Source organism: Pseudorasbora parva, chromosome 22 (assembly GCF_024679245.1).
Source record: "Pseudorasbora parva isolate DD20220531a chromosome 22, ASM2467924v1, whole genome shotgun sequence".
Lineage (NCBI taxonomy): Eukaryota > Metazoa > Chordata > Actinopteri > Cypriniformes > Gobionidae > Pseudorasbora > Pseudorasbora parva.
In genome coordinates, this window is record NC_090193.1 from 27,669,183 (window position 1) to 27,695,429 (window position 26,247).

The 26,247-nt window shown below is 37.1% G+C and overlaps 1 protein-coding gene across 1 annotated transcript; it reads right to left on the minus strand.

Moving 5' to 3' along the window:
• Positions 1–1,298: 1,298 nt before the first annotated feature.
• On the minus strand, positions 1,299–19,893 carry cass4 (Cas scaffold protein family member 4). Its single transcript, XM_067430837.1, has 7 exons — positions 19,484–19,893; positions 6,844–7,239; positions 5,293–5,370; positions 4,389–4,487; positions 2,985–4,238; positions 2,131–2,214; positions 1,299–2,030 (listed from the first exon to the last, which is right to left on the minus strand). The coding sequence occupies exons 1-7, from the start codon at positions 19,487–19,489 to the stop codon at positions 1,659–1,661; spliced, it is 2,289 nt and encodes a 762-aa protein (XP_067286938.1). The 5' UTR covers positions 19,490–19,893; the 3' UTR covers positions 1,299–1,658.
• Positions 19,894–26,247: the final 6,354 nt, after the last annotated feature.

The following is a 26,247-nucleotide window of genomic DNA, read 5'->3' on the forward strand; positions in this document are numbered from 1 at the left end:
CATCTGTTGGTTGAGGGGTCACAGGAAAATTAAACGTTTTTCAAGGTCCAACCGATAGAGGGCGCCAACGCGTTGTTTATATTTGTACATTAGAAGCCAGACGTTTACCATTTAGAAGCATATTTGATCGAATTTGATTAACGCATCAGCACTGGTCATCTAAGTCATTTGAATTATTAGGCTACTGCGCCACCGTATAAATGTCCCTTAAAATGAATTCCCACATTCCTTATCTGCTCGTTCCTCTGTAAAAGTCTCAGCAGCTGCTTACAGAGAAAATCAGAAAATGTTGGTAAGTATAATTTTATTTGTGAAGAAATCGTTTTACAGACATAACTGAGGAAACACAATTCTACATTCATACTGTGTGAATATTGAAAAGTAAAAAAAAAAAGAAAAATTGTACAAAAACTGTAACATCAATTGTATTGAGGAAATATTTACATTTCGCTTAAACACTGCCTTTTCAAATTTTGTACAAAAAAGTGGCACATACTTTCCTCTACATACATTTTTGTCTACTTGTGACCAAAATTTGTTTACAGTGTGGCTTTATAAAAGTGCAATTTAAAGTCTGAGGTTTGGCTGAGTGAGTAAAGAATTTGACCAATAGATGCACAGGACAAGTTTAAGACTTTTATTGTATTACTGTCTTTAAAAAGAATAGCTTACCCAAAAAAATTATCTGCTGTCATTTAAAAAAAAAAAAAGACAGAAACCTTATTTGTTTCAAGCTCCGAAATGGACCAAGGCACCATAAAATAAATCCATATTAGTCTAGAAATAGTAATACTCTAGTAAGAGTAATATTCATAAGTATTCATTATACACATTATAAGTCATATGATTCATTCATTATGACAGATATGTGGATTATAAACAGATATGTTGTTTTAGTAGGCTATTTTTGGAGCTTGACAGACATTTTTGCTACTGTTGTGTCATTGTTTTATTTATCCCGTGTTTCACAGAAAAACAGGTTTGGAACAACATGAGGGTGACTAAATAATGACAGAATTTTCATTTTTGAGTGAACTATCCCTTTAACATCTACACAGCAACTATCATGATTTCTGCTTTGACTTTAGTATGCTTACATGCACAATCATACAATGTTAATTCTTAATCACCCACCAACATAATGCCATCCAACCACCTTAAATGAAGGTATATATATATATATATATATATATATATATATATATATATATATAAAGGTATATATATATATATATATATATATATATATATATATATATATATATATATATATATATATATATATATAAAGGTATATATATATAAAGCAAACCCTGTTTGCAACACCCAAATTTGAAATGTCTATATGTAAACACCTTCTGATATTTGTACAAAGGCTTTCATTCTGGCATCAGCATATGTTGTGCATGTAAACGTACTCAGTATCTGAGGTTATATAATAACTGAGGTTATTATATGGTCCCTTTGTTACCTTTAACACTGCCTCCTCATCCAGACTAACATGTTAAACAATACAAAACAATTGCAGGGTTCGGTTTACGAGTGGCTGGTTTAGACTTGCATACAAATCGCAGAAATTGAGATATGCCACAAATACAATGTTATCTTCACCAGCCCACCTCTACATGATAAACTGGGCTACCAGATGGCAAAACTGCTCAGGGGTCCAGGGACATTCTGAAGTGTTGCACCCTTTGAGCTAACTCTTTGGCAGTGTCCTCTGCCTCCTGGACAGCCAGTTTGTCAGGGAAGTTTACAGCTGCCTTCTTGGTCACCAAGGCCAGTTGCTTGAGATGGGCACACAGCTGATTGCTCATAGTCAACATTTCCCTGTTGGCCTCTCGACTTTTCGCCTCACTACACAGTGTGTTCACGAGTCTTTGACCCACCATAATTACCAGCTTGCTGTGAGAGATGAATTTTTCAGGGGGCTGGCCATCATTCACACTACTTCTAAACACGCTAATGGCCTTCTGAATGGCTCCAAAATATAACCGGCAGTGGTCAGAGATGGATGGAGATTTGGAAACCTTTTAGAGACAATAAATAATGAAATGGTTTAGAAAGTCAAAATCAATATATGTTTTGAACACAATGCTGAGCTGTACTGGGAGGGTCACAAGTTTTTACCTGTTTTTTCAAGATATCACAATTTTTCTTTAATTTAAAGGTGCTCTTTCCCGGTTTTGGTTGTTGGTCAAACTCTTTCTTTGTCTGTTAAAAAGCAATAACATTAGTTAAAAAAATATTTAGGTATAACAATATATTGTGAATATATATATATATATATATATATATATATATATATATATATATATATATATATATATATATATATATATATATATATATATATATATATATATATATATATATATATTGTGTGTATGTATAAACTCTAAAAAATGCTGGGTTAAAAACAACCCAAGTTGGGTTGAAAATGCACCAACCCAACAACTGGGTTGTTTTAAATGTGGTTGGGTTAAATGTTGCTTAAGACAACCCAATTGCTGGGTAAGAACAACTCAACCATTGGGTTAAAACAACCCAATTGTTGGGTTGGTGCATTTTCAACCCAACTTTGGTTATATATATATATAGTGTATATATACACAATATATATATATATATATATATATATATATATATATATATATATATATATATACACAATATATATATATATATACAGTACATTGTATTGTTCTGATGCTTAAATTGACTTGTTGCATTTACGATTGATGACTTTTTTGATAGCTTTTTATTTTTCATTTATTACATGTATCTATATTTAATATTTAATCTATTTTATAGTATAATTGTATTATATAAAGTTTTCATATAGGCCATATATTAGTTATAGGCCATAATAACATGAAAATAATAAGGCATGGGCTTATAAGTATTAGTGCATCCCAAATTTATAGTAATAGCATTTGTACTATTAATGTTAATAGGAATAGCCTGTAGTGTGATTTGCCTACCTGAAGCTGCACATAGTCACTCTCATCTATTCCTGAGTCTACCATTGGCTCACGTTTGATTTTCCATTCAGATGAGCCTTCATCCTCCACCATGTCTGATTCTTTAGTCAGCACTCTGAAAAGAAGCTTTCCATTTGCGTTCAGGATGGATACCAGTCTCTTCACATCCTCTGGTACGGTCCGAGCCACCATAACAAACCGCTCCAGGTGGTCAGGCGTCTGTGACTGGCCGGCATCCTGAACTAGCTTATCCAGCAGCCAGCCCAGATCTTGCAGAGCGCTTGCAGCCTGCTGAAGGATCAAGCCCGAGTCTTCAACAATGGAGAGCTGCTTCAGGAGCCTGGTCTGCAGGTTAGAGTCCGTCAGCCTCTGCGCGTTACCTCTGACATCCAAGGCAAAGTTCAAGAAGCAGGTGACGGAGTCGGTCACGTCTTCGGCCGCCTTGCGGATCTTATGGAGGTGCTGCTCCAGGTGCTCTTTGCTTCTCCATTGGCTGCTGACGAACAGCATGAGCTTGGGCACGGATTGGCACACCACTTCCTGCAGCTCAAGCAACCTGTTGCCGGCTTCCTCCTGTGAAAGGGTGACCTCACGCAAGGGCTCGGGCTCGGGCTCGGGAGAACTCAGCATGAAGGAGTCGCAGGAGCTCCTGGAAGAACTGGAAGCCGTGGACACCGTTGAGCTCCTCTGGTGGTCTTTGTTATTTTCATTTTCTGTTCTAATCATCCCTTCCACAGGCTGCTTGGATGCTGTCCTGTCCATTGAGTGGCAATGTTGAAGTCGGTTATACATGGCTCCAGGTTTACCCCAATCAAAGGTTTCATGGCTCCTTCGAAAGATTTCAGGAAGGCTTTGTTGTTTGGGTATTTGTTTAAGGCAAGGTGGGACATCATAGATGCATGAATTTGTTTCTTTCCCAGTGTCTGTGCAAGATTGCACTGCTGCATTGCTCTGTTTGGGGATGTCATAGAGGGGCTGGATGACACAGTGCTTCCTTTCAGGCCAAATGTGTGTTGGCAAAGTGTCATAAAGAGAGTTGTTTGAGTTCATAGTTTTGGTTGGCATGGTTTCGTAGTTGCCAGGTTCACATCCTTGTTTTTGTGGGAAGACAGGCACATCATAAATCCATTCAGACTTACAGGGTTTCGGCATGGTGCTATAATTACATGGAGGCTTTGGAATATCCTCACTGATGGAGGGCATTGGGATGTCATAATTGGGGTCATGGGAAGCTAATGGGTGTACAGTAGCAACCTAAAAAAAGATGTAAAAAACAATTTCATTTATAACTGGTTCAGCAATTTCACAAATTAATTTGGTTCACAGTGTTTGTACTGAATCGGGGTTACATCAGTGAAGACTTCTTGAATGTTTTGATGTGTTACTGTACAAGTGTCACCATACCTTTTTCATGGTTACAGTTGCGCAGCTCGCATTTTGTAGCATTTCAAATCTTGACATCAGTGATGGTTTCCTTTCCAAAGGCTGCCGTATAGATGGCTTCTAAAGAAAGTTACACAGTTTATGATGTTAACTTTTATGATGTTAACTTTTAACAATATTATTTTGCAGAGTATTTCTCAAACTGACCATCACTATGATCTTTGGTTGTATAACCAAAAATGACTAGTGTGAGGGTTTTTAAACTTTTCAATTCCAATGACCCCCCAAATAAAAGCATGTTTTAAAAGCATATATAAAGACTAAAAAGAAAAGTGTAATTTTATGAAGAAAAAAAAATATTGTTTCCAAAATCAAAATAACTGGTTTGGTATTATCACTATACTAATGTAAAAAACGAAACAAGTAATTCATAAAAAATACAGTGCTTCTTTTGTTTACTAGCCACTATTAATATTAGATGTATAAACAGGAAGGAGGAAAAACAGGAATTTTCAATTCAACTCGCAGGTATTTGTGAGCAATTTTAACAATTATTGTTCTATGTATTAATCATTTATTAATGTTCTATATATTTACATCATACCTGAACTTGTTTTGATTTATTTATACTAACTATGATTTATACTGTATTTGTTAGAATGATAAAACAATGGTTATCAATAAAATAAATTGTGCAAAAATTAGAAATAAATATTACAAAATGTTTTCTGTGATTGTAAATATAATTTCTAACTTTATAATTTCTTCAAAAAAAAAAAAAAATCTTTATTTTCTGCTATTCACATTTTTTTCTTTCAAATTTTCTGCAGACCCCCTTCCAGCCCTCTGGGGGTCCCTTGACCTCAGTTGGAAAACCCTTGGCTAAGTGACAGATACAACACAAAAAAACCTCAAGAGGACTTACTGTGTATAAGGAGAGGTTTCTCACGGGGCTTGGGACATCATATATTTCTGTACCAGTTCTGGGATGAGCAGTAAGAACCTAAAAAGAGCACACATATATGTCTAGTCACAAACCTGACCAAACAAACCAACAATGTAATACTCTATGGGGGTGGCAACACGTGGCCCGCTTCTTGCTGCGAGACAGGATCTTTTAAAGTCTTGTGCACTTTACTGTATTTGTGCCCAGTTGACCCAGTTTTCTAATTGAAGCCATGCTATAAGCTACTATAGTAAACTTCTCCCCCTGAAGCACGAGGGGAAGTGGGCAACATGTACACCCTGTTGCCTCATCTATTACACAGTAACTTGCACAGCCACTTCTCTCTCTTCCCTCTCTCTTTCTTTCTCAGTCTGGGGTCCTCAGCCCTAGATCTTCTGGTTGCAGTTAGTGGTGTCTGAATTCTGTCTGTGCTGTTCTTTTATGAGCTCATAAAGCCCCTGTGCTACATACCTGTCCCCGCAGAGAGAGGCCCCTGGTCCCCATCTGTAAACTCTTTGCCAGCAGGGGTTTCCGAGGCCTTGCTTGTTGTTAGCCTCGGTTCAATGTACGCTAAATCATCTGCATATTCAGATCTGTCTTTTATGATTGCAAGGGTGATACTGCTTTTATACAACAGTTTTATAAACGAGGAGGTAATATTGAGTAAATTACAACTTTTTTTATTTTTGCTCTGCCAATGAAAATCATTTCAAGCAAAGTCTCAACCGTTCCACGTCTCCGAGACGCACTTCAGGTAAATGAATCAGTGTTTTAGAAGGAAAACGCTTGAATTAATTATTCACATGTTCTTTTCATGGATGAATCATTGTTTTTGAATGATGTTGAGTGAATGAATTACTGAATCACTCATAAAGATAGTGGCTGCACCTGAAATAGCGTACTGTATAAGCGAGTATGTAAGCGAGATTTCACCGTCGAATTACTCTTCGACATCAATGCAGAAACATACAGGGCTAATGCAAAAACGGAAGTTTGAAGACAAAATACTAAAACACTTGTTTCATTGGCGCATAAGGTCTATACATTTGTCATGTTGTCATTGTCGTGACCAACAGCATCATTTGTGTTTCTTCACTGTCATTCACAAATCCTCTGCTGTGGCCTCATGACCTCAGTACTATGAGTTTAGACTACTATTTTCACAGAATGGTTTTCCCCTACTATTTAGGGAAGTATGCATAATCGGATGCAGCCGGTAATTTGTTTCAGTCTTGAATTACTCCGTGTTTTGAACTGATTCAATGAATCAGTGTTTGAACAAATTGGTTAGATGAATGAATCAATTCAATGACTCCCTCATTAAGACAAGTCACTTTTCATCAACTACTGGCATAATGATGTAACCTGAGGAAATAGTCACTGAATCATCCTCACCACCAATGCGTTAACTGGAACACTGAGAAGTTCCAGTACTGTTGGACCAATCAAATTCGAACACAGAGGAAGTATTGCATAAAACATAAACATAACCTACTAGAAAAAGTGCTGTTGTCCCAATGAGAGACTTACTTCATGTGGAGATCTGGTTCGTTCTGTATCCTCTTGTGCCATGTGCTTATCTGGTGAGGGGTTGGCTTGAAGGGGCACTTTATATATTGTATTCATTTCTTCATAAATCGGATTCCCTGGTGGCCTGGTAGCTTTTGGAGTTTGATAGATGTTATGGTTGCCCGAGTAGTTCCTCTGTGCCCTTAAGTTTTTGCAAACGTTCTCAGCCTCTGCTGGGGAAAGAGGAGCCAGGCGGTTCGCCGGTGCCAGGCCCTGACGTCCATGCAGAGAACACTTCCACCAACCAATGCTCTCCGCCACATTTTTCTCTACCACCGTGATGATGTCACCTTTGCGAAAAGCCAGCTCGTCTTCAGTTTCGGCTGTGTTGTCATAAAGAGCTCTGGCTAACACGGTCTGAAGGACAAAGAAGACAGAAGATGAGAGAGTGGCCCCTTAAGACAAGTTCTGGTCAGAAGAAGACACGTAATGACAATGACACACAATGAAGGAGCACCACGGATGGCAGTGCCGTCTTGGAATTGGCTTCGAATAAACAATGGCCTTGTGTGACGAGGATAATGGGCCAGTGCGTAACGACTTTGTAGCCTTGCTGAAAGAATCCCTGTGACCTATTTCACTTGTATCCTCCTGAGGCTTTGTTCAGCAAAAATCCAACACAAATATACTTCGTTTTTGTAGTCTGAACAGATGTTTTTTTCTTTGCCTAATTGCAATATTATGCTACCAGAATCATGATATAATCTTGATAAAATGTTTTTGTTATGTCTATACAAAACTTTGGGGTCAGTAAGAGATCAATGCTTTTATTTAGCAATATTGTAAAAAAAATATTTAAAAAAAATAAGTTACCTGGTTGCCTTTAAATTTTGAGTTCATTGAAATTAAAAATTTGAGTAATACAATGAACATTTTTGAGAATCGACAACCTTTATTCAAATATTATTAAAAGATTGTGTAAGCATATTGGGTAATTGTGTGTTTTATTTGTGAAGATACAGTGAAACATTCCAAATTGTGGTATTTTTATGATTTATCACATTTTTAATGTGATTCAGATAATAATATTTTGAGTTTCTATTTATTAAACCAATTTCCTTCATTGTATCAACTTACTTTTTTAAGTTAAACCAACAATATTTTTTAGAGTGAAGGACATTAAAATTGATCAAAAATGACAGTAAAGGCATTTTATGTTACAGAAAATTCCCATTTCAAATAAATGCTAAACCTTTAAATTCACCAAATAACTCCAGTTTCCACAAAAACTGTTATAATAAAAGAAATGTCTTATGCACCAAATTATCATAGTCACATATTATAATTATTTCTGAAGGATCATGTGACACTGAAGACTATCACACTATTACATCTGATTGAAAATGTGTTATTTTGCAGTGTAATAATATTTCACAATATTTCTGTTTTTACTGCATTTTTTATCAAATAAATACAGCCTTGATGAGAATAAAAGAATTTGTGCATGTGCATGTGGAATGACCAAAAAAGAAAAAGTGTGAAACTTCGTTTGAACGCACTCTCATGTATAGGTTTTTCCTAAGATTGAGTACTCCAAATGAGAATGTGGCTGTCCAAAGAAAGGTGAATGGATGAAAAGCCTTTTTCTACTTGGTTTTCACTTCCTGCAACAATTTTCTTTACAAAAAAGGAAACATCTTCCAAACACTTCCCTATATGTCTATATTTTAGAGTCCCAAAAATACATCCTTTGGGTTTCTGGTCTAGACTGTTTATGAGTGGGGAAACAGGGTGAACAATGAATCAATTCAAACTCATTTTTAGCAGAAATATCTAAAGCACTCTGACTGTCTGTGAATTCAATAGCATTTCCAGTCAGGTACTTCAGATGCCTGTAGTTATTTATAAATAGGCCCTCAGACACAAACACAAACACCTGTACCAGCAAATCATACAGTAAACAAGAAATTTGATGTGGGTGACATCTGGAGAGCCACTCACTCAACACACATCACCACACACACATGCACACACGCTTCTAGTATGTGCACACGTCTCTTTAAACCCCGTCCCATGTGCTCACAAATTCCTTAGCAGCAACAGTGCACATGCTTGAAATGAAATATCACATCCTGCAGCATTGGAGCACATAAATATATTTTTTACTGCATGTTTATGACCTTCCTCCGAATGATGTAATTTTTTGTATCCCTAACAGTGTGTTTAAACAAGTTTCGGTCGTTAAATAACATTTCAAAGTGTTTAAATAGCTTTTTAATTGTTTTTATGTCAGGAGGCACAACTAAGTATATATGCTGTAGTTGTACCACCTGACATGAAAAGTGTACCAACCTACCTTTACTTGAAATAAGTAGTTTTACCAGCATTTGAGAGAGATCTAACACCCTTTCACTCTGCCACAAGGATGTTTGCAGTTATGCCACCCTTGACATTTGAGAACATACACATTGCTGGTCAATTTTTTAAATACATTTTTTTATTCTCAACAGCTTTAAAACTAATGATATTCATAAAAAATGTTCACATTTTTTTTTTTTTAAACATTTCATTAAGACAGCATTTTAGTCTGTTCATTTGTCCAGACAGTTGCACCGCCAGACATTTTTGGGGTTTGAGATGATAAAACTTTAAAAAATATGAATTATTTAAAATAAGCTCAAACTTAATAGGCTTTATAGAATAAAGAATACAATTCTAGAATAAAATTCATGATATGTCATGAGTTTATCAAATTATATTAAAATGAAATAATGCACTTGGACACAAAAGTATGTGTCATGTAATTGACCCATGTATACTGTATGTACAATAATATTTTATATTTCACATACATACATACACATATATATATATATATATATATATATATATATATATATATATATATATATATATATATATATATATATATATATATAATACATTTTATTTATAATGCACTTTATATTAAACAAAATCTCAAAGTGCTACAGAATTAAAAACAATCCAGAACAATAAATAAATAAGTAAATGAATAAAATAAAATAAATAAAACTGAAAAAATAAATAAAGAAGTAACAAGTCAATTAAAAGCTCTGCTAAAAAAGTGGGTTTTAAGACCACGCTTAAAAGCATCTATAGTCTGTGGAGTCCGCAGGTGGTCAGGGAGAGCATTCTTCTTCTCTTCGATTTATATAGCGCTTTTCAAGGCACTCAAAGCGCTTTACATTGAAGGGGGGAATCTCCTCAACCACCACCAATGTGCAGCATCCACCTGGATGATGCGACGGCAGCCATATTGCGCCAGAACGCTCACCACACACCAGCTGATTGGTGGAGAGGAGACCGAGTGATGAAGCCAATCAGGATATGGGGATTATTAGGAGGCCATTATGGACAGAGGCCAATGGGCAAATTTGGCCAGGATGCCAGGGTTACACCCCTACTCTTTTTCCGAAAGACATCCTGGGATTTTTAATGACCACAGAGAGTCAGGACCTCGGTTTAACGTCTCATCCGAAAGACGGTGCTCTTTGTCAGTATAGTGTCCCCATCACTATACTGGGGCGTTAGGACCCACACAGACCACAGGGTGAGCACCCCCTGCTGGCCTCACTAACACCTCTACCAGCAGCTACCTGGTTTTCCCAGTTGGTCTCCCATCCAGGTACTGAGCAGGCTCAGCCCTGCTTAGCTTCAGTGGGAAACCAGTCTTGGGCTACAGGGTGATATGGCTGCTGGTATAAACACAGACATTCATACAGACTGGGGGCTGAGTATATATGTGTTTATTTATATACACATTATATATATGTATATATACACATTATATATATCATCATTACTCCAGTCTTTAGTGTCAAATGAAATAATTTAGAAATCATTATAATATGCTGTTTTGTCACATGAAATCTTTAGAAATCATTCTAATATTCTCTTTTGGTACTCAAGTAAAATTTCTTATTAACATCAATGTTGACAACAGTTGTGCTGCTTATTATTTTTGTAGAAACCATGATATATTTTTTGAACATTTATTATTTCAAATAGATATCTTTTGTAACATAAAATGTTACAAAAGTAACATTTATTAGGGCTTTATATATACCTTTATATAATATTTTTAGAAAAACATTGCTGCCATTAATCAATCAAAATAAAGTATTCCAGTAAATTGTGCTATAATTACTGTAAAAACAACGAATGTAGATATTATTATGTTAAAGCAGAGCATGGCATAGCACAGTTTTCATCTCATAGGAGACGTGCAGAGAGAGAGATGGTGTGAGACATGAAGGAGAGAGACAGCTGCTTTTTTGAGAGCTGAGGCCAGCTGTCCGGGTCTGATCCACACAAGCAGGCGTGTGCAGGAATCCCAGCTGAATTTGACCTCCTTTCTCACTGTACACACGCGCATACTCCAAACACAAACTCAGAAATGTACACACTCAGCAATCTTCCCTTTTAAGACGTGTACAGTCATACACATCAGGGGCACATTTATTAAACAGCCATAGTATTATTTGAGCAAAAAAAATCTGCTGGTTAGACTACTTGGCTGTTGGAAACTTTGACAACAATATTCAAAGTAATTTTTTAGCGGAATTGTTTCTAAAAGTATGAATAAATAACCCCAACTCGAAATTCGGTGCTATAGCACTACAAAACAATGTCAAAAACAATGCTTTTCTTGAACAGCCACCGAGCCATCCATTGGCTGGGGCAAACAGATAGCCCTGCCCCAAACTCACACCATTGGTTGAGCCAGTGTTGCTATGTCAGGCAGGTCAAGATGCTCAAACAGAGATGTTTTATATATATATATATATATATATATATATATATATATATATATATATATATATATATATATATATATATATATACATACATACATATATACATATATATACACTCACCTAAAGGATTATTAGGAACACCATACTAATACTGTTTGACCCCCTTTCGCCTTCAGAACTGCCTTAATTCTACGTGGCATTGATTTAACAAGATGCTGAAAGCATTCATCAGAGGATGGGTACATGGTGGTCATAAAGGGATGGACATGGTCAGAAACATTGCTCAGGTAGGCCGTGGCATTTAAACAATGCCCAGTTGGCAGTAAGGGGCCTAAAGTGTGCCAAGAAAACATCCCCCACACCATTACACCACCACCACCACCAGCTTGCACAGTGGTAACCAGGCATGATGGATCCATGTTCTCATTCTGTTTACACCAAATTCTGAATCTACCATCTGAATGTCTCAACAGAAATCAAGACTCATCAGACCAGGCAACATTTTTCCAGTCCTCAACTGTCCAATTTTGGTGAGCTTGTGCAAACTGTAGCCTCTATTTCCTATTTGTAGTGGAGATGAGTGGTACCCGGTGGGATCTTCTGCTGTTGTAGCCCATCCGCCTTAAGGTTTTGCGTATTGTGGCTTTGCTGCATACCTCGGTTGTAACGAGTGGTTTTTTCAGTCAAAGTTGCTCTTCTATCAGCTTGAATCAGTCGGCCCATTCTCCTCTGACCTCAAGCATCAACAAGGCATTTTCGCCCACAGGGCTGCCGCTTACTGGATGTTTTTCCCTTTTCACACCATTCTTTGTAAACCCTAGAAATGGTTGTGTGTGAAAATCCCAGTAACTGAACAGATTGTGAAATACTCAGACCGGCCCCTCTGGCACCAACAACCATACCATGCACAAAATTCACCTTTCAAAGAAAAATCACCTTTCTTTCCCATTCTGACATTCAGTTTGGAGTTCAGGAGATTGTCTTGACCAGGACCACACCCCTAAATGCATTGAAGAAACTGCCATGTGATTGGTTGATTAGATAATTGCATTAATGAGAAATTGAACAGGTGTTCAATCCTTTGGGTGAGTGTAGATGTTACAAATAACCACAATAAATATGCATCCTATTATTAGCAGAAGCACATCACGCTATGCCTACTTTAAAATAAAGTTAGGTGCAACTTTTGGTTTTGTGCTCTCGTTTGCAGCTAAGTTCCCATGCACACACAAAGCATGCTGTCTCTGGCCCTATTGTGCTTTGGTCTGTGTGGATTGGAGTAGGAGGGCCTGCGGTTTGTTGTGGTCAGCGTGTATTAACCAGAGCCCACGATGTAATCGACTGCAGGGCCTGCGAGCGGAACAGGTGCTTAGTATGTCAGCCATGTGGACTGAATAGAGGCTTTGTCACTGAGGGACTGTCCATGAGCCATTTAAGGCAGCGCTTGCGTCTGCCTCTTATCAGCAGGGAGTGAAGGTTTGAGGAAGGAAGGCTGTCGTGTGTGTGTGGGGGGGAGAGGATATGGAGTGGGGGGAGCTGAACATCAGCTACTAAACACTCTTTGCATACACACGTACACACATGAACATTGCAATGAAGAGGAGGTGGTTATTTCTGCAGATAGCTATTCATTTTAGCGGTTATATTTTGAAGTGTTATTAGGGTGGTGGTGAGTCAGTCAATACATTTAAAGGAATATTCTGTTAAATAACAAAATCTGTTTACATTAAATGTAATAATAAAGATATATATATATATATATAATATTTTATATTTCACATACACACATATCAGTTATTTTAAATTGTAATAATATTTCACAATTTTACAATTTTTACTCTATTTTGATCAAATAAATGCAGCCTTCACATAGCAGACTTCTTTCAAAAACATTAGAAAATGTTACCAACCCAAACCTATATTATCTCATTGCTGCTGTATGTATATATGAATGTCATATCCATTAATGATGTAAATGGTATATAGATCATCTTCAGCTAGATCACCCTGTTGAGTTTATTGAGCAGTAAAGACTTGCTGACTGTACATTATCTCTTGATTACATTAGGTTCCTTCCACAATGACCACAATTCTGAATGAAATTAAGGTTCATTACAAAAAGGACAAGTCCGGTGAGAAATGACCCTAGGGGTAATTAACAGATGGTTACCGAGTAGATCGTTTTCTGGGATGCATTTTCATGAAAATCGAATGTAAAGAGTTTTATCTCTAAAACAGATTAGCTTATAACGCTTGTCTATGGGGCACCGGGTATTAAAATTAAATCTCTAGTTAATACCACTAACAAGGCTAAAAATAGCCTCACACTAACACGGTAGCATAATGAGGGTCCCTACATGCAAACCGAAGCATTGAGAACTTTGTAAGAGTACAAACAGTTTAATAAGAAGATACTTTATAAACACAGTACATTACAAGTTCACGTACAGGCGCCATCTTGGAAAACAGTCTCGACGAGTCGATCCATGAGCGCTCTGCCAAGTGATGAACTGTGACTTGGAATCTCATATGGTCCGTTGTTTATTTATTTTCTCTGTCGCGTTCAGTGCGGAATGTGGCTGAGAAAATAAATAAATAAAAATAATAATGTCCATGTTATTAGATTTCATAAACTAATTCCTATCGACCAGCTCACTTAGCACAGCGTTCGTGGATCGACTCGTCGAGACTGTTTTCCAAGATGGCGCCTGTCCGTGAACTTGTAATGTACTGTGTTTATAAAGTATCTTCTTATTAAACTGTTTGTAGACTTACAAAGTTCTCAATGCTTCGGTTTGCATGTAGGGACCCTCATTATGCTACCGTGTTAGTGTGAGGCTATTTTTAGCCTTGTTAGTGGTATTAACTAGAGATTTAATTTTACTACCCGGTGCCCTATAGACAAGCATTATAAGCTAATCTGTTTTTAGAGATAAAACTCTTTACATTCGATTTTCATGAAAATGCATCCCAGAAAACGATCTACTCGGTAACCATCTGTTAATTACCCCTAGGGTCATTTCTCACCGGAGTTGTCCTTTAAGAGAACTACATGCATTCCTTGGAACAAGATGCTTCTTCAATTTTAATTTCTGGTAAGTGTAAGCCTTTACATTGAGAATGTGATGTAATGTAGGGTGGGAAAACTGTTTGCCATTCCCTTTAACCTCTTAACCCATGGGTGAAAGTGGAAAACCCCGTTGTCAGACAAGCACTTCACAGCAGATGATCCTGGGTAAAATACAAAGAATCCTTGCGGCGCATGGAAGGACGCAACCACACGGAGACGTCAGATATTTTCCTCTTGACCACTTTCTAATGCAATATCCATTAACTAATTTACTGCGAAACAGTTAAAGAGTATGATATTTTGAAGAATGGTTTAACAAACAAAACCACACTGGGACATTTTCATGTTTCAAGGAAGAAAGAAGGGGAACTATCCCTTTAACTGCACGGCGTGCACGCATACATTTGAGACTGCTGTTGTTTAGACAAAGTAGTCCACATTTCAGAAGAATATTGTCTCTTGGATTGACAAGACTGCTTTGCCGTAAATATTTGTAGTGCACACACAGGGTCAGGCACAGGCAATGAGAATCTGCTTCACAAGGACAGGAAGCTGCCTTGTTAAGATGATATATTAGACTTTCCCACACTGACTGAGTGCATGAGTATGCAACAGAGTGTCTGAGACATGCTTCATGCAAATTGTCTACTCAAGAAAAATTCCACTTGATTTCCAAGCTCAGAATCATCTCATTCGTTGGAGAATCATTGAGAACTAGAAGCAGTGACAATGCAATAAAAATGGTGCATTCTATTTTTTTTTATGGAATATTGCTAGCATGATGAGTCAGACCCACATCAAGATGTTTGGTCTTTGAACTCTCCATCGACGGGCGGGATAAACGGTTGTCTTTCAAACTCCCTCTGCACACAATTGGATAGCGCTACAACCAACCTGATCAACGTGAAGCGGTGCTAGTTGATAATCAAACTTTCGCCGTATCCGGTCGGCAAAACTCAGAACACATCTTCCCTTCTTAATAATGACTTCAGTGCCGTTCTTTGTTCTTTTCTCAGAGAAAAGCTTAACTCCAAGTCTTCCAGAGTCGCGGTCAAAGCCGGTTGGAAAGACCGCCATTTGCCAGCTTCTTTGCTTACAAGTAGCATGTGGGAACCTCCCCAACTCTGCCGCCATTATGTTAAGCCCCGTCCACCGACTCTATACGCAATGTGATTGGCCTGACCAAAGTTTGGTTTTTCCAGTGCTGCGTTCCAGTTCGTTTTTATCATGGCCTTCACTCGCAAACTTCCCTCCGTCTCGTTCACTCGGATGTGCGTCATTGCTTACGTTGCATGAGTGCCCACTACTGGCAGAAACTTTGCAATGGACTGAACTGGAACGCCCTAAGCCCTTGATCACTTGGAATCCACTTTGGAGTTGATTTATTATTTATATTTTTCCTTTACGAAATTGTTTAATGCAGTATTCTATAGGTATATGGATGTGTTTGGGTTGTTTTAAATGTTTTTTAAAATATCAGAGTTGTTTGTGGTGGGGTATATTAAACGCTATATGCGGTGACGTCACAATCGAGTTGCATTGTGGTATATGAAGCTGCCTGAAGTGTACATATGAAGTACTCGCTCACTCGGTCAAAATCGAAGGAGCAAGGGTCTGTTCAAACTTCCCTTGTCCACTTCACGAAGTGGAACGCACTTCAAAATAGATATCTAGCCTAGAATATTGCAGCATTTATTATATTTATGCAGTATGTATTAAAATATAGCAGTGTAGAGGGACAAAGTGCATCACAGAACCTAGTTTCACTAAACCTGACATTTGACTATGGGAATGAAGTCTGGTCCTATTTAATTACTCAAGAACTCACAGTAAGTTTCTTCATGTGATGTTTTAGCAGGAAAAATGTCAAACTGATGATACCCAGTAATTTAAATTACTGTATGGTCAGACCAACTGATTATTTCACAGTCATAACTCTAAAAGCAAACTGATACATATAATTGTGCTTGATTCTATTTACTAGCAACTAAATACCTCAAATACACCAGTGAGGTTACGGCCAAAATCGCATAATCTCTTGAGTAGGTACTTATTCTGGATAAGTAATTACTTTATAACTGCTAAGAAAGTACGTTCTATGAATGTGTGTTGTATGAGAGCCATTCATAAATTCTCTCCAGTGACTTCATGGGATATTAAAGTGTCCATCATATGCACACTTTAGAATCTAGGAGGTCATCCGGGTACTTTTGTCTACTCTTTTAAGAGCACATGAGTGAATTCAAACATACTCCTTTTATCACATATACTGTTTTCCGCCTATCATACAGGGAAGTATGCAATTTCGGATGCAGACTGAATGTCTTTTTATGTCGGCATTGAAATGGAAATTCATCCTGGATATATTTTCTAAATGCATGTTATTCAAACATGCATATGTTTAATGACATAATTTAATGCAGGACTTTTACAATAATTTAATTTGCGAAAACTCCCCCCTCTCCTCCGCCGCCTTGTACAGCCTCCATCCAATCAACAACCAATGGATTGAAACAAGTCCCCAATAATAAATGTACATTTTTACAACTTAAATTAAAAAAAGAACCTTAAATGAGAGCACTACACACCATTTTTCAAGTTCAAGTCCACCAACGTTAATCTACTAACTGTCCGCAGAAGATATTGTAGGTCATGCTAAGGCATTGGTAAGAAGTAGGGCATTGAACATGAACCCCCACTCACTGTATAAACTATCTGACTAAAACTCACTTGCTATTTCCTGAAAAAACAATGATATCATAAAAACCTCTTGTTTCTCAGAGATGACTTCCTGGGACCCATCGATTCACATGCCTTATTTATTTATCTCTTTTTTTCATTGACTGATGTTTAGATATGGTATATGAGTGTGTGTAATCAATCAATCACTAGCGACAAGTTCCTCCTTTTTGTAAATGAGTGTTTTGAAATTGATGCATCGCAGGAAATGTTATGCATCCACGCAATGATACAATCAGACGATTGTACAAAGATAATCAGCAGATCACGCAAGTTATGATAATGATATACTGCAAATAAAGGGTTAGAGTTGAAGATGAGTGGACTATTTTGCAGAGCTTGTTCCCCCCTCTAAAATTTAGAGTCCAGTTTCCGGACCCTTCATGTCTTCTGCTTTTATGCATACATGTTGTCACCACATTTTGACGTCCTTATAGCTGAGGCAACATCACGCCCAAGTCACCAAATGTTTGAAGATCCATTTCCCCAAAATTCAAAGTTTTAAGCTGACACTATTTCTGTTTGTGTTAAATTTAAGTAACGTAATATGTTGAATATACTATACTTTTATTGAAGATGAACAGTCTTTGTTAATTTGTTAATTACATGCTCATTCTCAGTAACTTTGGTACCAGTTTTGGTTGAATGAAATTAAGTTTCCTAAAAGAATTTAAGGTTAAAACTATTTGATTGAGTAACTATTTATAAGAAAATGACTATGCGTAAAGGATACATTCGTTTTTTTTAATTTCTTGTTGGTAAGAGGAATCAGAGGAATCATGGGTGTGATTTTGAAACAAATTTGTCACACCACATTGCAGAAGTTTAAAATATACAATATAAGGAATATCACAGAAATGGCCAAAAGGTCAAACAACGGAGAAACATAACAGCCATTATACTTATCAGCCATTAAGTACCAAGTCATCTTGGTAAGATTTTGATTCTTTGAAAGAAATTACTTTTATTTAGCAAAGATGCATTCAATTTCTCAAAAGTGGGAGTGAAAACATTTATACGAATATTTCCATTTTAAATAAATGTTGTTTTTAAGTGTTTTATAAGCATCATGAAACAAAAATCATGGTTATTAAGCAGCACAATATTGCTTGGCACTGATAATAATAAGAAATGATTTCTGAATGATCATGTAAAATAAACTACATTTTAAAATCTATTCAGATTGAAAGACCATTTCTTTTTAAACTTAAAACGTTTGAAGATATTACTGTTTTTACTGTATTTTTTTAAATCAAATAAATACATCCGCAAAGAGCGTAAGAGACTTCTCAACATAAAAAATTACAAAACGTATCAGACACATAAACTAGAAGCATTCGCCTTAGACACACACGTGATACTCTTAACGTGTCACACTGGGCAAATATTAAAAATATTTAGACACCTGTAGTGCCTCTTTTATAAAACTGATCTAATCGGCTTTGTAATTAGGAGCAAAGACACGTATGAAGGTGCAAACCACAGCTGTGGTTAAAAGGGACAAATAAAGACCAGTGGTTTAACATTTAAAAACAGGACAGGAAAACATGATTATATAGAGTAGGGACTTTCTTCACTAAGAATAGTGAAATTACCAATACCCATCTATAAGCGTTTCATCCCCCGTCAAACCTGTAACCTCCCCAACTTAAGTCGAACCTAGTTTCAAAAGAAGAGAGCATGTTAACGACAGCCATAAAGTGCCACTCTCTTCCTTTCACTCTCAGGGTTTGCGGCATCACGTTACAAAGCACCCTCTGCAAATTCGGGGGTCTATATGAGGCTCAGGTCGGCGAGGGCAAAGGTTACGGCTGACACCACATCTGAACAGTGAAATCCCAGCAGTTGGTCATCAGCGAGCAGAAAGAAAAAGTGTATTGAACAGAAAACCTTGAAACCCTGACAGCTTGCTGGTAGGCTCCCCCGAGCAGTGGCTTTCATATTACTAGTTCTGAAACCTCAATGAGGATTGAAATGATCTAAAGACGAACCTAAAGAAGCGATAGTTTGTTTCTGAAGAAGTTCAGATGGTTTAGAAGTAAACAGTACTGACCTCCATCTCTCATATACGAGTCCTGCGACCAAGCAATGAATTAATCCCATTCAGAAGTCCATGTAGAATTGACAGACACAGCAAAGCTTGTCCAACAGCATCTGTGAATCTGTCTAAAGTCGAAATCTGTCTGTATTTCTGCTTTTAAGGTCTGTTTGCTCTATTTCTCTGTCCTACAGTCGTCTTGTTGCTCTCACACACATACACATTGCCCATATAAACCAGGAGTCCAGACACTTCACAATAAGGGGCGGGGAGTGAAGCTTTCAACTCATGACATGTGTCTTGCTCTCATGCGCGTCAACCAATCCGAATCCCCTTTAACAACTGCTACCGCACCTCCTCCAACTTCTACGAAATAGAAATGAGAGAATATTTCTATGCCTGATTTAGAAACGTCGCTATGAGCATGTAAAGCAGAAGTTGGTCAGAGAAAATCCAGGTTCTTTTCCAAAAGAAAGACAAAGACTATTAGTGGTTGTACTACTCTACTTCCACAGATTTATTTTCACTTTCGTCTGTGCACGAGAGCTGATTTATTGTTTTAATGGGATGGATTCTCCAGCGGACAGGCTTTGTTGTCAAGACAACAGATCGTCCGGGTGGGGGTGGGGGGTGGGGGTGGGGGGGGGGCAATGATATACAGCAGCAGTTCACACCTACAAAAAGGGGTGACGGGTTTGCGGGCAGCTTAAAAAGCAAACAAGCGATGTTAGATGCAAATAATAAAATACAACTAATATTCAAGTTACTTCTTTTGTTGTTGACATCAAAGCACTGGCAAGACTTCAATCACACTCCACACTATTATGATTCACTACACTATACAATTAAATTCACCTGATATTCAAAAACCATTAACAAAACTACACGACGTACAATACAGCCCACGCCACATTAAATATGGATTTACTTGCTTGCAATTAATTATTGGTTGAGAACAAGCATAAGTGTTTTAGGGCACTTTACAAGACAAAAATGTTCTAAAACAGAACAACGTTTTTCCTTTGCATTATTTGAAAATACCACTGAGACATCTAGTACATCTCTGTACATGTCAAGTACATATAAATATTGTTAGGCCTATGCAGTTTATTGTAATATTTGTAAATGTCCATGTTTAAAGGGATATTTCACTCAAAAATAAAAATGTGATTTTATCTGCTTACACCCAGGGCATCCACGATGTAGGTGTGTTTGTTTCTTCAGTAGAACACAAATCAACCGTTGCTCGTATAATGCATGTCAATGGGGTGTATTTCTATGAGAGTAAAAAAACACAGACATAAAAATCCCTAAATTAAGACATATTAAACCCTGCAGCTCGTGACTATACATTGATGTCTTAAGACACGAAACGATCGGTTTCTGTGAGAAAACGAAAAGTATGTTATTTTTTACCTCACATCAGTCAAATCTCATCTAGTATTCCCCAGCGCCATTACTTCCATCGAAGAAGGCCAAAATCCTTGCGCTATTATAGATATTTTATATAAATTCCTCATTAGTGCCTGCCGGATCAGTCGAATGAGGCATCTTTGTAAATATCTCTATGATCCTACCAGTCTTCAAGCCATCACAAGCCGAAGGGTTTAATATGGATTCTTATTTCTATGTGTTTTTTACTCTTATAGTGACTTTCATAAAAATATACCCCATTGGCATGCATTATACGAGCAACGGTTGGAGTTAAAAATCTTAATTTGTGTTCTGCTGAAGAAACAAACACAACTACATCTTGGACACCCTGGGGGTAAGCAGATAAACATCAAATTTTCATTTTTGGGTGAACGATGGATGAACGATTTTCTTCAAGGAAAATGAATATGAAAACTTCTGTTGCAACTTCTTGTCCTAAGTAAACTATGGCTCCCAAAGCACAACTGGTTTAAAACAATGATATAGAAGAGGTGTGTGTGTGTGTGTGTGTGTATATATGCATGTATGTATTATATTAATATATATATTTGTGTATATAAACATGTACATTTAATGATTTATTATATATATATATATATATATATATATATATATATATATATATATATATATATACACACACACAGGGAGTGCAGAATTATTAGGCAAGTTGTATTTTTGAGGATTAATTTTATTATTGAACAACAACCATGTTCTCAATGAACACAAAAACTCATTAATATCAAAGCTGAATATTTTTGGAAGTTTTAGTTTTAGCTATTTTAGGGGGATATCTGTGTGTGCAGGTGACTATTACTGTGCATAATTATTAGGCAACTTAACAAAAAACAAATTTATACCCATTTCAATTATTTATTTTTACCAGTGAAACCAATATAACATCTCAACATTCACAAATATACATTTCTGACATTCAAAAACCAAACAAAAACAAACCAGTGACCAATATAGCCACCTTTCTTTGCAAGGACACTCAAAAGCCTGCCATCCATGGATTCTGTCAGTGTTTTGATCTGTTCACCATCAACATTGCGTGCAGCAGCAACCACAGCCTCCCAGACACTGTTCAGAGAGGTGTACTGTTTTCCCTCCTTGTAAATCGCACATTTGATGATGGACCACAGGTTCTCAATGGGGTTCAGATCAGGTCAACAAGGAGGCCATATCATTAGATTTTCTTCTTTTATACCCTTTCTTGCCAGCCACGCTGTGGAGTACTTGGACGCGTGCGATGGAGCATTGTCCTGCATGAAAATCATGTTTTTCTTGAAGGATGCAGACTTCTTCCTGTACCACTGCTTGAAGAAGGTGTCTTCCAGAAACTGGCAGTAGGACTGCGAGTTGAGCTTGACTCCATCCTCAACCCGAAAAGGCCCCACAAGCTCATCTTTGATGATACCAGCCCAAACCAGTACTCCACCTCCACCTTGCTGGCGTCTGAGTCGGACTGGAGCTCTCTGCCCTTTACCAATCCAGCCACGGGCCCATCAAGACTCACTCATTTCATCAGTCCATAAAACCTTTGAAAAATCAGTCTTGAGATATTTCTTGGCCCAGTCTTGACGTTTCAGCTTGTGTGTCTTGTTCAGTGGTGGTCGACCTTCTGCCTTTCTTACCTTGGCCATGTCTCTGAGTATTGCACACCTTGTGCTTTTGGGCACTCCAGTGATGTTGCAGCTCTGAAATATGGCCAAACTGGTGGCAAGTGGCATCTTGGCAGCTGCACGCTTGACTTTTCTCAGTTCACGGGCAGTTATATTGCGCCTTGGTTTCTCCACACGCTTCTTGCGACCCTGTTGACTATTTTGAATGAAACGCTTGATTGTTCGATGATCACGCTTCAGAAGCTTGGCTATTTTAAGACTGCTGCATCCCTCTGCAATATATCACTATTTTTGACTTTTCTGAGCCTGTCAAGTCCTTCTTTTGACCCATTTTGCCAAAGGAAAGGAAGTTGCCTAATAATTATGCACACCTGATATAGGGTGTTGATGTCATTAGACCACACCCCTTCTCATTACAGAGATGCACATCACCTAATATGCTTAATGGGTAGTAGGCTTTCCAGCCTATACAGCTTGGAGTAAGACAACATGCATAACGAGGATGATGTGGTCAAAATACTAATTTGCCTAATAATTCTGCACTCCCTGTATATATATATATATATATATATATATATATATATATATATATATATATATATAAAATAAATCATTACATGTACATGTTTATATACACAAATTATAATATACAAGATTAAATGTATATAATATTCATGTATGTATGTATATGTAGGCATGTACCGGTATTGTGTACACGTTATTTATATTTCAACTAACATCAAAATACATTTTTGCATTCAAATATTTTATATTATATATAGTATGGTTATATAGTATATATGTAATTTATATATAAATGTTATATTTTCAATGCATTATTACTCTATATATCATTTCCAGTATAGGTCTGACAGAAGCTGTGATCAGATACTCTTTAGTTTGCTTGTTACACCTCTTACGTGTGTAAACATTTCTTCTGTGAAGCCATTGAAGTCATTTGACCTTCCCTTAAACCAAACCAATAAATACGGATTTGTCACACAATAAACTGGCTGGGTTACACTCTCTGTAATAGTGGCTTTGTACTAGTATTATTGAGCTTAGCCAACAATAATAAAAAGGAGGATCTTGAAACTGTGTGAGGAATTACCCTTCTGCGCCAAATATTTAAATATACTTTTAGATAGTTACTTGTAACTTAATTAATACTTTTAAACTTGGAAAAAAATGAAATGGATTTAGCCTCAGGGGAAGAAAAAAATTTTTTTTTAGAGGTTACAAACTCATTACCTTACCATTTCAGATTATTATAGAATTTCCAAAAATATCAGCGGTTTTAAATGTCTTAAAGCCAAGTTCCACAGTACCGCGAGTCTATGACGCTTATGCTCTGCATGATTCATCTGGTTGTATTACAGTTTATAGAGTTGTAGCAATTGCAGACCGGCTTTTAAGCAACTGTTCACACACATGAACACACAACTATATTAACATATGAGGATGTTGCTGGGTCACATGTTTGATTCTCCAGGGTTTTCTAGAGAATGGCTCTGCAAACAGTGGTTGCAACTTCTGCAAATGACTAATGTGTCATTTCGTCTATACGTGGCGGTGGTCATGGGCATTATTTCCAGTGAGCGCTCTGCTTCAAACATTAGCCACAAATAAGATAAGCCGATGAAACAAACCCACAGCAAAGTTTCGAATAAACAATTTAACCATCTATGCTGCAAACCAAACGAAGGACTGCAAATAGATGTTTGACAAAGATTTGAGCAAGGAAAGACTTTATGCTAATCATTTTGATCCACATCACACCACCATGATGGTCTTTTCTCAAGTCTCCATTGTCTTTCTAGGCCCTAAATAGGGTTTGGGTCACAGGTTTTTAATGTTGTTTATATGACTATGGTGTGTTTTTAATATGCTTTAAGACAAACCATGTGCAAATTCAACGTCAAAGTCAACACTATTTCTGAGTACTTAAAAAAAAAGACAGTTTCAAAAATGTGGTTTGAAATGGCCAGTGTTCGCCATCACAAACTTTAGCAAGCCATTAACTTTTCTCTGAAGCAGGGGTCTCAAGAAAAGCCAGGTTATCCCGCTATATTTTTCTGTTGATATGAAAAATTGGGTTCATTTAGCAATATAGCAGGTGAATTATGTATATTATGGTTTTATGATGAACTATATGCCTCTCAACTGATGTTCGAAGGATGTTGATTTTTAGAAGGAGCATGGTGTGTGTAACATTAGCAACACATTATTAGCCGCTTGATAACGTCAAGCAACAGGCTAATCATATAATTTAAAGGTGCAGTGTGGGAATTTTAGCAGCATCTAGCAGTGAGGTTGTGAATTGCAATGACCCACTGCTCACCCCTTGCTTTTCAAGCACAGAGAAGCTACGGTGATCGGTATTGTAAACTGGTATGAGTGAGTGGAGGTGGGGCAGGGAGCCGATTCAAGGATCTGCATATACTAAATAAAGCAAGGGTGTAGTTACATTCAAGCTATTTTTAAGCATGAAGAATTTTTTTTTTTTAAATGTGTTTTTTAATGTCATTTTGGTGATCAAAGATAAGTTGTAAGGGATACAATTATTGATTACAGGCCAGGGGGACTTTAAATGTAATAATAGTTCACCATATCAGTGTTTCTACTGTACTTTTGCTCAAACTAACGGCGGTTTCACATCGCAAGCATGAGCAGCGGTTGAGCAGCGTGTATATTTTTCGGCGCCCATGTTAATCAATGAGTGCATTCACACCAGGAGCAGGAGCAGCGCGTGAGCAAACCATGTGCAAATTCAACGTCAAAGTCAACACTATTTCTGAGCATTTAAAAAAAAAAAAGAGTTTCAAAAACGTTGTTTGAAATGGCCATTGTTCTCCATCACAAACTTTAGCAAGCCATTAACTTTTCTCTGAAGCAGTGAAAATGCACACAAGAAGCACGTGTAGTGTATTTTAACAATAACTAGAGTATGTCAAAAAAGAAAACGAAGAATAAAAAATATCTGTTGAAAGATGTACCCATTTAAACTTGTTTGAATTATTCAGTTTGGGTGAAAGTATGGTTATGATTATAAAAAATAAAGTAAACGAGCCAGAAAACATGATAAACTTTCTTTTATATAGGCTCTAGCAGCTTCAGTCACGGTGTAAAGTAAAAGCACACTTTTGATGGACAAAATAAATATATTACAAAAAGTGCTCAAAATGCACACAAGAAGCACGTGTGGTGTGTTTTAACAATAACTGGAGTATGTCATTAAAGAAAACAGAGAATAAAAAATATCTGTAGAAGATTTAGCCTACCTTTAAACTTGTTTTAATTATTAAATTTGGGTGAAAGTATGGTTATGATTATAAACAGTAAAGTCAAATAGCCAGAAAATATAATAAAATTTATTTTAGTTTAGTATGCAATAGGGCTCTAGCATTGTGGGAGCTGCTGCTGTGACGCCTAGGGTAAAACCTATGATACAAACGCTTCCAGTGTGAATACTCTTGTGCGTCTGCAGCTGCAGTGAAGGTGTAGTGACGCTGAAGCGCTGCTCAGGCGCTGCTCATGCTTGCGGTGTGAAACAGCCGTAATAAAGCCTTGCTACAGCATCAGAATTATTTATATATTTATTTATCTTAGACCCCCAAACTTTTTAATGGTAGTGTTAAGTCTACAAGATTTGTTCACTCTAATATTTTTCATGGTTTAGAAACAAGTTAAACAGCAGTCGAATGCTAAGGGTTAGGAGTT